This window comes from Volvox carteri (genome assembly GCF_000143455.1).
Source record: "Volvox carteri f. nagariensis unplaced genomic scaffold VOLCAscaffold_63, whole genome shotgun sequence".
NCBI classification, from domain to species: Eukaryota; Viridiplantae; Chlorophyta; class Chlorophyceae; order Chlamydomonadales; family Volvocaceae; genus Volvox; species Volvox carteri.
In genome coordinates this window covers 810,019-822,854 of record NW_003307606.1, presented here as the reverse complement: position 1 = coordinate 822,854, position 12,836 = coordinate 810,019, and the positions used below count along the sequence as shown (strand labels likewise).

The 12,836-nt window shown below is 52.4% G+C and overlaps 2 protein-coding genes across 2 annotated transcripts; one reads left to right on the top strand and one right to left on the bottom strand.

Annotated features, from left to right (window-relative positions):
• On the top strand, positions 1-2,601 carry VOLCADRAFT_107358 (uncharacterized protein; the record flags this gene model as incomplete). The annotated part of the gene is made up of 6 exons (XM_002956664.1): positions 1-68; positions 276-386; positions 861-962; positions 1,235-1,311; positions 1,842-2,182; positions 2,345-2,601. The coding sequence occupies exons 1-6, from the start codon at positions 54-56 to the stop codon at positions 2,599-2,601; spliced, it is 903 nt and encodes a 300-aa protein (XP_002956710.1). The 5' UTR covers positions 1-53.
• A 1,805-nt stretch (positions 2,602-4,406) lies between these two features.
• On the bottom strand, positions 4,407-8,008 carry VOLCADRAFT_97725 (uncharacterized protein; the record flags this gene model as incomplete). The annotated part of the gene is made up of 5 exons (XM_002956616.1): positions 4,407-4,477; positions 5,109-5,242; positions 5,781-5,978; positions 6,761-6,879; positions 7,994-8,008. 5 exons carry the CDS (start codon positions 8,006-8,008, stop codon positions 4,407-4,409), a joined length of 537 nt encoding a protein of 178 aa, XP_002956662.1.
• Positions 8,009-12,836: the final 4,828 nt, after the last annotated feature.

Here is a 12,836-nt window from a genome sequence, read left to right as displayed (position 1 = left end):
TGCTGGGCAAGATCAGCACGGGCGCCGTCAACGACCTGGAGCGGGTCACGCAGATGGCCTATTCGCAGGTGGGGGGAAGGGGGGAAGAGGGGGTGAGGGAGAGGGGAAAAGGGAGAGGGGGGGAAAGGAGGGAGAGGGAGGGCGGGATGGGGGGTGCGGAGCTAATACGGACGGTGGGAGGGGTGGGGAGGATTGCTGTCTTATTTCCCTGGCTCCCTCCTCACCGACCACCGACCCACGTCCCCTTTGCACGGTCACATGCCGTGCTGGCGCAGGTGGCAGTGTACGGCATGAACGAGAAGGTGGGCCTGGTGTCGTTCCGCATGGACAGAGAGGCTTTTGATAAGCCGTACTCGGACGAGACTGCCCGACTGATTGACGAGGAGGTGAGGGTGGGTGGGGGGGGTGGGGGCCTAGGGCGTTCCCCCTATCTACAAATGTGTTGATATAGCTATATAGGTATACAGTAAACACAACTATTAACACTTTTTTTCACATGTGTTTCGATTATCATGTCTTTGGAAGACCGACCCGTGCAGCGCAGCGCCTGCGCCGCCTTTATTGATATGAAATATATATACATATATAATAATATTATAATAATATTATAATATTATATATAATATATAATATTATAATATATAATATATTATATATAATATTATATATTACATATTATATATAATATATATAATATATATATATAATATATATATTATATATAATATATATATAATATTTATATTATAATATTATTTATGATATGTATTATATATTTTATATTAGGATGGACTATAAGGCGGTGTAATGTAAGTCTCACGGCGCCCTCTCTTCCCCTCTTCCCCCTCTCCCGTCTCCAGGTCCGCAGCTTCGTGGACATGGCTTACAAGCGCACGGTGGCTCTCGTAGAGAAGCACCGGACATACATTGAGGCCATGACAGCGGAGCTGCTCCATAAGGAGGTGAGGGCTGTGCGTTTACCGTGTGCGTGTGTGTGTTTTGTGTGTACTGAATGTAGTTGTAGTTGTGGTTATCGTGGTTGAGCCGCACGGCCGTCTCGCATCAGGCACGGACCCCGCAATGCATCCACACAAAACACACTTGATTGCCTGCCCTCTTTTTCCCCCCTCCTGTATTCCTTCCTCACCCTCGTGTCGCAATCTCCCCTCTTCTTTCCCCACCCCCCCCAACCCCCTGCTCCCTCCTCCTCGCCCTTTCTTCCTTCCCTCCTCAGGTTCTGAGTTTGGACGATGTGGAGCGGTTGTTGGGTAAGCGACCCTTCATGAGTCAGGAGCTTCGAAACATCGACCGGTTCAGACATGGTTCCGGAGCCAAGACCCAGCTGCCGGGGGAGGCTGTTGGGGAGGGCGGGAAGGGCGGGGAGGGGGAGGGGGGTGGCCCCGGGGAAGGGGGCAGCGGTAAGGAGGAAGAGGGGGAGGGGGAGGCGGATAGTGGGAAGTGGGAAGAGGGGGAGGGAGGTGGCGGTAAGAAGAGAGGCGGTGGCGGCCGGCGCCCGGGTCTAGTGGTGGCGACTTGAGCTGTGGATATTGGCGGTGGCGGAGAGGAGGGGTTTTGGGGTGTGAGGCGGGGGGGTAGTGTTCTTGGTAGTTGGGAAGGGGTGCCAGGGTGGGGAGGGGGAGGGGGGCTGGTGTGTAGTTGGGTGGTGGGGTGTGCCAAAGGGTGGTGGAGTGGTGGAGAGGGGGTAGAGGAGTGAGTCCCCAGTCATGGAGCAGGCGCCGGGTGGCTGCTGTGCGATGTGGCGGCGCGGTGCGAGTCGCGTGGCTGCAGTGTGGTGTGGTGTGGTACCTACCTACCTACCTACCTACCTACCTGGTTCGCAGCTACATCATCCAGCAGCTCAATGAGAAGCAAAACAGCTTAACGCTATATATCTGTGGGGGTGAGACAGAGGGAGCAGGGCACGGAGATCGGGGTGCAGCTGCTCAGCAGCAGCGGCACAGCAGTAACAGCGATAGTGGTTGTTTATTGGCGGTGGTACTTGTCCCTTGTTTATTACTCGTTTCCATGATTGTTGTGTTGTTCCCGCGGTTGTTCCTTCCGTTCGGCGCTCAGGAGGGAGGGGTGTGTGGACGCGGTGGGCCGCCGTTCACGGCCTGCACCGCCCCCACCGCTGTGGTGTCTCCGGTGTCGTTGTGTTGTGCTGTGCTGTGCTACGTGAGAGGTGCGTGAGAGATGATTCAAAGCTCCCCTGACGATTAACTTATGGGTGCGTGTGTTTTGGTGTGTGTGTTGGTGTGTGTGTGTTGGTGTGTGTGTTGGTGTGTGTGTGTTGGTGTGTGTGTGTTGGTGTGTGTGTGTGTTACATCTCGGCTGCGTTACCCAGAGAGGTGTAACGAGTGCCCATACGAGCCGGCGGCCCAGAAGCTTAAAAGCCAGAAGTTAGTAATTCAACGCAGAAAGTTCTACTACGCGACCAATATCCACACGGTCAACTATGACCGCCTACGTAGAGATGAGCGCGTACGCCAAATGCCATATACCAGATGGGGCAGTTTTGTTTGCTCGCTGTCCATCATAATCAACTTCATATCGGAGTCGTTGTTAAGGATTACGTTTGAGCTCTCACGACATGCAGAATAAGCTGTGCATTCTGGAAGGATGTGTCGCTCGTCCTCCGCCTTGCGCAGCACGCGCACAGCTCACTGATCCCCTGCTCCGGGGGCTAGGCACGACCCGCCGCTAGGGGCCAACAGCACCTTCGAAACCGTGCAATCCTTGGTATGTCTGGAATGCTGGAAACTAACCCCATTTGGACTCGGGTATTACTGGCAATATTGCCAGTCATATCCACCCGGCGGCCCACCCGTTATGTCTGCTGGCCGTTAGGGGAGATGTACGAGATGGCCGTGTCACTACAACTGTTTTTAGGTAGGCCAGTGCCGAATGATTGCCCGGCATTAACACGGATCGTCCATGGGCCGTCCTCACCTTTCCTTTCCTTACGCTATACGGCTACTTAAGCTCGGAGCGTGGTCTGCACTTTCGGTTACAAGCAACTAACGAATGTGGCTTCCCGCCGCCACTTAAAAGGAACCAAAGTACAGTTCCGTAAGTACGACAAATAGTCCTCAAGATAACAGTAGAGAGGTCTGACCGGAATAACGTCCGACAGTCACAACAATGCTTTTATTCTTCTGTGGCGAACGCACGGACGGGTGGTCCAATCATGTCCACGCACAGGTTCATTTCCCATGCAACTGTTTGTGCGCACGTAACTGTGTAGTTGCCCCAGAGTCACTTGCCATGAACATAGCTGGAGCACGGAACAGCCAGAGGGTACAAGATGGGGGAGGAGGAAGTGGGGGTGAAGGATGAGGAGGCTGAGGGGAGGGTCGTGGTAGGAGGAAGAGGGGGTTGAATGGGCTGGGGGAGTTGCGGTGGAAAAGATGCGGCGCTCAGCTGGCTTGGGGTAAGGGTGCAAGGTGGCATCAAAGGAGGTGGAGATGCCATGGCCAGGGCCACGTACACCTCATGTCCTTGCAAGGTATCGAGATGTTCAGTCAACTGCCAAATTAATGGCCAAGACGTCCTACCTTCGATATTCTACCAAGACTGATAACGCACTGCCAGCCAGGGTTCTTCACCAGGGTACCCAAAAATTTCGGTCGTGCCCCAAACCCTCTGAATAACCTATCAGGGCCGTCCCCGAAAGCTTCCCTGTCAACCTGACACTTTTTCGGGCACCCCGAAACGGCCTGAAGCGGTTTTCGGGGTAAAGTTTAGCTGGATTCTACCGTAATATGCTAGGACGGCTGAATTAACAGGTATTTATTTTGGAGCATGGCGCCTGGGAGAAATATTTCAGCAAGGATTTTACCCAAAGCCAAGGAGGCGCCGCTCCTCATCCACCTCTGCAGCAATCGCCTCCACCACACCAGCCACATCATCATCATCGTCATATCGTCCGTCTCCTCATCACCTGCAACACTCTCGACCTCCTCGTTATCAGAAGGGTAGTAGGCCTCAGCGATTTCGCTGTCCACACTGCCCTCATCACCACTCTCATCAGGCAGAACACAGTCGCCCACCTTGGCTATAACAACGATTGCTGGTTAGTTTTCTGGCTACTCTCATAGTAAAACGACGGCAAGACTGTCGGTCAACAAAACATTTGAAGTTTGCAGCGACCTTTTCGAAACTTACAGTCAATGTTCACTGAAAGATGTTCAGCAGCTTTGCCGTTAGCGGCAGGAGTAGAAGCGACTGGGGATTTCTCTGCACAGGTGTAAACTCCGCATCAGTTCCCCGGGTACTTTCATAGCGCCACTACTATACTACTTGCATGATAGGAGCTTACCAGATGCCATAAAGAAGCCGCGAATCCCGAGGGAGATGCAGGGCACCTTGGTTGGGCGTGCATCATCAGCTGACTCGGGCATGTTTAATTATGGATAAGCTTGGAAGTCATCCACACACGCCATCACTCGTGCAGACGTGGCCAGCCACACCCCAAAGCCTGCTGCCATCACCAGCAGTGCAACAGCCGGGGCGGCAGTAGTCCACATGAATAGGCCCAACACCTACCTACGTTCAGCACTTCCACTCTCACACAATCACTCCTGCGAACAAGAGCCTGCCACAACCCCAAGCGTGCTGCCAATATGAGCTGCTTCGCCTCCAGGGTGGGTGCAGTTAGTCCGCATGGATAGGGACGGACATCTACCAACATTCACACCATGCAAAGGTCTTCATGCCCGGCCGGTTGCCCAAAGTCCCAACATCAGAGGAGTGTTTAGGCAGCCTGCGCGCATCAGATCCAAAATATCACGGCATGCGTATCTCAACATGTTGTCGCTACCAGCCAAACAGCACAATCTAGCGCACCTCTCCGCACACCACCCAGGGGCTTTGTGGCAAGGGAAGGTAAACTGTTAACTTACGTGCTTCCAAAGAATGTAAATAGGGTCAACTGGCTCTTGATCTACTGGCTCCTACATCTTACCACGTTCCTTGCCTAGCTAGGGCGTCAGCAGTGGGATTCCAACCCACGACCTCCCTTGAGGTGACATGTCACCGTGTGGGGCTCTATCACTGAGCTATGCTGACACTCCGACAGATTGCCAAGTTCAAGGCCCACTGAGACGTACCAACCACTACTACCTCCACCCCTTGCCCGCGCACTTGCTGCACAATCGCCGGATGCAAGCGCTCCAGCTCATCTTGGTAAGGTGTGAGCGGGCCGGCCGGGTTGCCAGTTGTGGCACGCTTCGCCTCAGAGTGGCTCCATGCGCAGGACATACGTGTATCAGGGAAAGGGGGAGGCCGGAGCATTTGAGTGAGGGTCATGCAGTGATGTGCACGCTGGAAGCGAAAGCAATGCTAACTGGCCGCATTATCGTGAACGGTAGAAGTATAATTAAAAATACACTTGTGAGGTCTGCGAGCAATGCGAGCCGACCGCAATCGCTGTGCCAGGAAAGGTGGATCTCCTTACCGACATGGACTTCCAAGTCATGCACAGGGAGGCAATTAGTCCAATAATTAGGCATCACAGCAATGAGATGTTACATTAGCGCTCGGCACGCCTTAGTGTCTTGGTGACAGGTGCAAGTTCGCCAAGCGGTTCGCCGATGCATGTCTATCTCGCCGCGCGGCAGAAGATAAATGTATCAAGGTTATCAACAAAACAGTAACTTCTAAAGATACATAAAAATCTAATGACAATCGTCATTGGCCTCCAGATGGTGCGTGAGGTCGGGTCCGTGTTTAATCTTTCCACGCATGGACATAGCCACTTAGGAAGGCGCACATTCCCGCACCTCACCTGAACCCGAAGCTCACTCGAAACGTCCTGACACTGATAATTTGAAAGCCGGCGGTCGGAAAAGTGATAAAGCTTTCTCGTCAGAGTCCAGCAGCGCCCAGCTCCGACGGCATGGTGGAACTCCTGTATCACAAGCAGCATCTTTAAAATCAGATATAGAATAACGTAACATACCTTTTCCATGTACATTAGGCTGCATCGGTGCATCGCAGCATTTGGACCGCAACTTGGCATCCGTCATTGTCACCTTGTTGCTCAGAAATGTACCCGCACTGATTATATCGTGTTTGTATCAGGGCAAAACGCTTAGGTCGATGGCTCAGTACAACAGATCTGCGTTCTAGTCCAAGACTGTCATCCATATGTACCTACGTCAATTTGTGTGAGAGAGCTTATGCTCATGTAGCTAATAGATTCAACATGGTTTGATATGAAGCACGTAAATGATAACTCTTCAAGTTTTCCTGGGCAGGGTAAGGGCTCTTCGACGCGATTGAAGCACAGCTACTGTGCAAGGATCTGCCCCGGATGAGCTTTCTTCCTGGAAAAAAATGAATTAGACTTACGTATTCTATTATATGTTAGTGATCGTGTAGCAACGTGTAGCAAACCACTGCCTGCCTGGGCATAAAACAACAGGCCAGACAAAGAGGGACAAGGGCACACCCTGCTGCAGAGGACAAATGAAAACAAACCCGCCATTAGACGTGTACTCCCAACAGTCTTCGCAATATTAATGTAATAATCTTTTCACAGATCGACGCCACGGACAAACTAGCGGCACGGCAAACGACGTCCGCCAGGCTTATTAGCTGCGTCTTCCGCAAACATTCGCCAGGACGCTGCTCTTATACATGCGCATGTTTGTATAATTGGACGTTATGATTCATATGCACTATCCAGACGATCTCAATGCATGGACGACCTGCGAACGCACGTCCATGCTCTAGATAGCCGGTGTTGTCGGTAGCCGACCTTAGGAGCCCAGCCCCCGCAAGCCGGTAGCGCCACCCCACAAGCGAGCCCAGCCCACTAAGGAAAGCACGTGCTGGAGCGGCGCCGCGGCCGCGCACGTCGGGTTTCGCGGGTTGCGGCTGCGGGGCGGTGGCTGCTGTTGGCCAGGTGAATACATACATGCTGCTAATGTTGTATGTAGCGGGAGGGCCTGCCTGCAGGGGAGTAAGGAGGCTGAGGTGGCCTCTGTTTCTGAGGGGAAGTTAAGGTCTTGGTGAAGAACGCGGTAACGGCTATGCGGCAGGTGGTAAGGCCCCAGTGATTTGGCTAGATGGTTGGAAAATGACGGTCCCGACAGGCAAAACTCGTATGGCTAGGCTGCTACACAAAGATACCGACGTATTCAAAAGTCATGCTGCCACTGCAAGTGGGATCGATGGATATGCGCTTCACGGCCACACAGTGCGACAGTCGTTGCCCCGCGCTTTTTGTCCATTCATCAGTTCTGTAAGCACCACCTAAGACGGTCAGGTTCGGCGATGTCCATGCATGATAAGAGGCGTGTGTCAGTGGAGGCGCTGCCGGAGGTGAAGGTGATGGTAGATAGCTAGCTGGTGCTGGGACTAAGCTTTACCGAAGTCCCGGAGTACGTAGCTGCAGCCGCCGCAGCTGCTGCTGCTGTAGGCGCCTGCGTGAAGGATGAGGTGGGATGTAGAAGTCATATTTTCAACCACCTTGGACTTGCGGTTTATAGGGCGCAGTACAGTGTGGTAATGGTGGATGGTGCTGCTGTAGGATGTTCAACAATCCTAGGTATGTCAATCCAAATATGTGCAAATGACCCACGGATAGCGTCGGGAGGATCTTGGCGCGGACACATCAACAATACTAATACAAAAACACCACTGGTTGGTTTGTCTGCATGAATCCCGCAGGAAACTAAGTCTCCTGTTTGGTTTTGCAGTATATTAACGTTTTCTGACTGTTACGTTTCCAAGGGTCGTGGGTTTGCAGATTCGGAGGTACATATGCGATATGTGAGGGCGGGCAACTGACAGCTCCAAACGGCTCGTTTTGCAGCGGGTACTGTGGCACAGCGGTACACAGCAGTACTACTTTCTTAAGGATTAGTATTGCAGACGGTCGCCCCGTCGCCCCACAGGCGGAGGCAAGCGGAGGCGCCTAGGTGTTGCGGTTGCTACCGCTCCTAAACAGGCCCACGACGGTTATTATAGCGCAAGTAGGCGGACGCACCTTCAACCTTTTCATCAAATCTCAATCCCACGGCCCAATTCCCCACAGCGACCGTTTCTTGACGGAGCAGGTCGATATCCGCACCTGGGAAATCTCTCGGCTGATCTATTCTATTTCGTTATGAGAAGCACGCACACCAGTCGTGCACCGCCTTTCACAGTTACCGACCGTAAAAAAGGTTCCCTGCTCGCAGGCAGGCAATCTGTTTGATTTTAAAGCCATTCAGGTAGATCCACAATGGTCGACAAAGCACGCACCGTGCCATGAGGGCAAGCAACTCCTAGCTTGCTGCTGAACCGGCTTCGACTACTTGGCGTGTACATAACGCTTCGGTCCGTATGGGTAGTTTTACAGGTATGGGGTCAAACACACCCAACCATGTATAACACACACACTTATATAACGCAATACTACGAAATCAGATGGGCATGACGTAACAACCCCCCCCCACATATGCCTATCCTTGTTCCTTAAGGTTACTGCTGCCCCAACTGTTACTTCTTCTGTTGTTATTGTGCTTCTCCGCTGGGCGGAGCGGCCACCCGGGGGGAAGATCTAGCGCCAATGGGTCGGTCAGTGGCCCGCCGGAATTGTCGCAAACCGCCCGTAGAGTTACGCCATCATTACCCCGCAGCGGGTCCACGCACTACCGCCTAACCCTCCATAAATCTGGAGAAAGTCAACCGTTGCATACATGTCCACGTTGTTGTGTGGAGCGTTTTGGAGGAAAGTCATTAGCGTTGCTTTCTCTTCAGGTTGCTTGGGTGAAGGATGCAAGGTGACATGAGCGAGGGGGGATGTGCGAGGAGGGAAGGATGCCGCCGCCATGAATGGAGGCTGCGTACGCGGAGGCTTTACAAGGAGTCATGATGGTAATTCGGTTGTGTTAATTACTTCCACTCACACAATCACTCGTGCGGACGGGAGCCAGCCACAACCCCCAGCTTGCTGCCAATATGAGCTGCGTCGCCTTTAAGGGGAGGGTAGTCCGCATGAATAGGCCTGACACCTACCTACGTAACTAATTTCCACTCTCACACAATCACTCGTGCGGACGGGAGCCAGCCACAACCCCCAGCTTGCTGCCAATATGAGCTGGGTCGCCTTTAAGGGGAGGGTAGTCCGCATGAATAGGCCTGACACCTACCTACGTAACTAATTTCCATTCTCACACAATCACTCGTGCGGACGGGAGCCAGCCACAACCCCCAGCTTGCTGCCAATATGAGCTGGGTCGCCTTTAAGGGGAGGGTAGTCCGCATGAATAGGCCTGACACCTACCTACGTAACTAATTTCCACTCTCACACAATCACTCGTGCGGACGGGAGCCAGCCACAACCCCCAGCTTGCTGCCAATATGAGCTGCGTCGCCTTTAAGGGGAGGGTAGTCCGCATGAATAGGCCTGACACCTACCTACGTAACTAATTTCCACTCTCACACAATCACTCGTGCGGACGGGAGCCAGCCACAGCCCCCAGCTTGCTGCCAATATGAGCTGCGTCGCCTTTAAGGGGAGGGTAGTCCGCATGAATAGGCCTGACACCGGCCTAGGTCCACACCTAACTTGGTCTTCGTGAGCCAACCGGGTGGCCACCTCTCCTTGCCCAAAGTCCCAACGTCAGGAGTGTTTAGGCAGCCTGCGTGCACCAGATCTAAAATATCACGGCATGCGTATCTCAACATGTTGTCGCTACCAGCCAAACAGCACAATCTAGCGCACCTCTCCGCACACCACCCAGGGGCTTTGTGGCAAGGGAAGGTAAACTGTTAACTTACGTGCTTCCAAAGAATGTAAATAGGGTCAACTGGCTCTTGATCTACTGCCTCCTACATCTTACCACGTTCCTTGCCTAGCTAGGGCGTCAGCAGTGGGATTCCAACCCACGACCTCCCTTGAGGTGACATGTCACCGTGTGGGGCTCTATCACTGAGCTATGCTGACACTCCGACAGATTGCCAAGTTCAAGGCCCACTGAGGCAAACCAAACACTGCTACCTCCACCCCTTGCCCGCGCACTTGCTGCACAATCGCCAGATGCAAGCGCTCCAGCTCATCTTGGTAAGGTGCAAGCGGGCCGGCCGGGCTGCGAGTTGTGGCACGCTGCGCCTTAGAGTGGCTCCATGCGCAGGACATACGTGTATCAGGGAAAGGGGGACGCCGGAGCATTTGAGTGAGGGTCATGCAGTTATGTGCACGCTGGAAGCGAAAGCAATGCTAACTGGCCACACCCCAGTCATCGCAGAGATAAATGAAGTTAGAATGTATTTCATTGAAGTTTGCGAGCAACCGCAACATCTGTTATCGCTGTGCCAGAAGAGATGGATCCCCATACAGACGTGGACTTCCGAGCCACGCACAGGACGGACATTGATCCATCAACTCGGAACGACTAGCTATAAGCTGTAACACCAGCGATTGGCGCGCCTTAGTGTCTTGGTGACAAATGCAAATTTGCCAAACGGTTCGCCAATGCATGTCTATCTCGCCGCGCGGCATACAACCGGGTCTTAGGTTATTATAGAAGCTGTAAATGACATCAATATGGGTTTAAAAGCTAACGACAATCGTCATTGGCCTCCATGTGGTGCGTGAGGTCGGGTCCGTGTTTAATCGTTCCACGCATGGACATAGCCACTTAGGAGAGGCGCACATTCCCGCACCTCACCTGAACCCGAGGCTCACTCGAAACGTCCTGACACTGATAATTTGAAAGCCGGCGGTCGGAAAAGTGATAAAGCTTTCTCGTCAGAGTCCAGCAGCGCCCAGCTCCGACGGCATGATGGAACTCCTATATCACAACCAGCATCTTTAAAATCAGATATAGAATAACGTAACATACCTTTTCCCTGTACATTAGGCTGCATCGGTGCATCGCAGCATTTGGACCGCAACTTGGCATAAGTCATTGTCACCTTCTTGATCGGAAATGTACCCGCACGGATTATATCGTGTTTGTATCAGGGCAAAACGCTTAGGTCGATGGCTCAGTACAACCGATCTGCGTTCTAGTCCAAGACTGTCATCCATGTGTACCTCCGTCAGTACGGAAACAAGACCTGTATGTGTGAGAGCGCATATACTCACGATCTGAAGTCAACAAGCACTCGTATAATTTTAAAGTATTGTTAAGGATGTGCGGGCTTTAAGCGTCCCGACGCGGTCGCGGTCGAGGCACTGCTAACTGTGCAAGACTCCGCCTCAGATGAATTTTCTTCACAAAAGACAACTAATAATAATTTTATAACAATAACATCTAAATTACTCGGTTCCAAAATAGATATCATCCTCCTGGCACATAGCCATCTGCCGAAGGCCTCGCTCCAACGACACCCCGCAGAGTACACTTTTCTGTTGCTATATGATGCTATCATTATTGCGCCGATGACTTATGGATATAATCACTGCTGGATGGATGGATGGATGTTACAAGCTTCAGCGAGCTCGTACGGCCCAAACGAACCCGGAGGCTCATGAACCGCTTTGACAGCGCCGTCGATAGGGAAAAGAAAAAAAGAGAAAAAGTAAACGAAGCAAACAAACAAAAAAAGGAAAGTTTTACGCAAGAAGAAAACGGGTGTTTATGAGAAAGAACAGCGTCAATTTGACTCTGAAACACAATTGCCTATTATCGCCGAGAAAGTTAGGTAGTTAGGTGCTCATGCCGGGAGCGAAACATCTCAAAAATAGCCTTTGCAAGACCACGCTGATCATCCACTTGCATGATATCACGGATGTTCGCATTGACGGGCACACCGAGGTCCCAGATCTTCTGACGCGCAGACATAATCGCCGGACATTCTACCAAGAAGTGTTTCTCATCCTCAATAGCACCATTACTACGACACACAGCGCACACGCGGTGCTCCCTAGCCCTGTTGCTCTCACTGTTAACCGCCAGGTCAGAGACACACAAACGAAAGCGAATTAGGGCACGATGATGCGCCGGGGGGATATAACCCGCGTACGGCTTCGGTGGCCCCATCCAGTGCTTATGGCGGCCCATCTTCACGCCGGGCTTCCTACCGTCCGTAACGAAAACTCTAGGGTCCACAGCTAGCCTATCATTCGCCCAGTCGTCGTTGACACGTGTCCTAAGGGTATCCATCAGCGCTTCGACATCAAGCTTGCAAGCCGAGTAACGTCTAACCCTCATATCAATGCCTCCCCCGACTGCCTCCTCACCCCAGTCATGCTCTAAGTGGTTAAGGATACGAATGACTTTGGATCCCCAACCATCAAACTGTAAATCCGTTACTAACGCCAAACGAATTTCCTGACGAAAGGCGCTGTGGTATACGCTACTAGTGTCCTCCACCAAACTATTCCAGAAGCGAAATACGGATTCAGCCCAGTGCAGCTGTAGCGGCATCTGACCTAGCTCCATGAACAGAAGCTGGAGGGGTGGTACAGAAGTCCCTACCAATTGTTTCATGAAAAAGATTTGGAGCTTGACCATGCGGTCTCGTATAGCCACATCGAAATAGCATGACCGCGGTGCCTCGTTAGCCGGATAGCCCTTTTCCAACATCGCGAGAACCTGGTCAGCCCCCCACACCTGCGAGCCGTATGATAAGACAGAACGAACTTGCGCATTGAAACACTTCATGCCGACGCTAGGTAGCAGCAGACCCTGCCGGCGCAGCTTGTTACGCAGAGCAAACATGGCCCGTTGGCCAGCCGAGAACAGCTCATCCGTGCAAGACGCAAAACCCGAGTCTGGTCCGAAGTGCAGCCCCAGATAACGGGCGCGTGTTTTCCAAGTGACCGGACGGAAGATCGGTAACCCCTCTTCAAGTGCGCGCATGGTGACCAGGTTGTATCCGCTGAGAGCATAGACCTC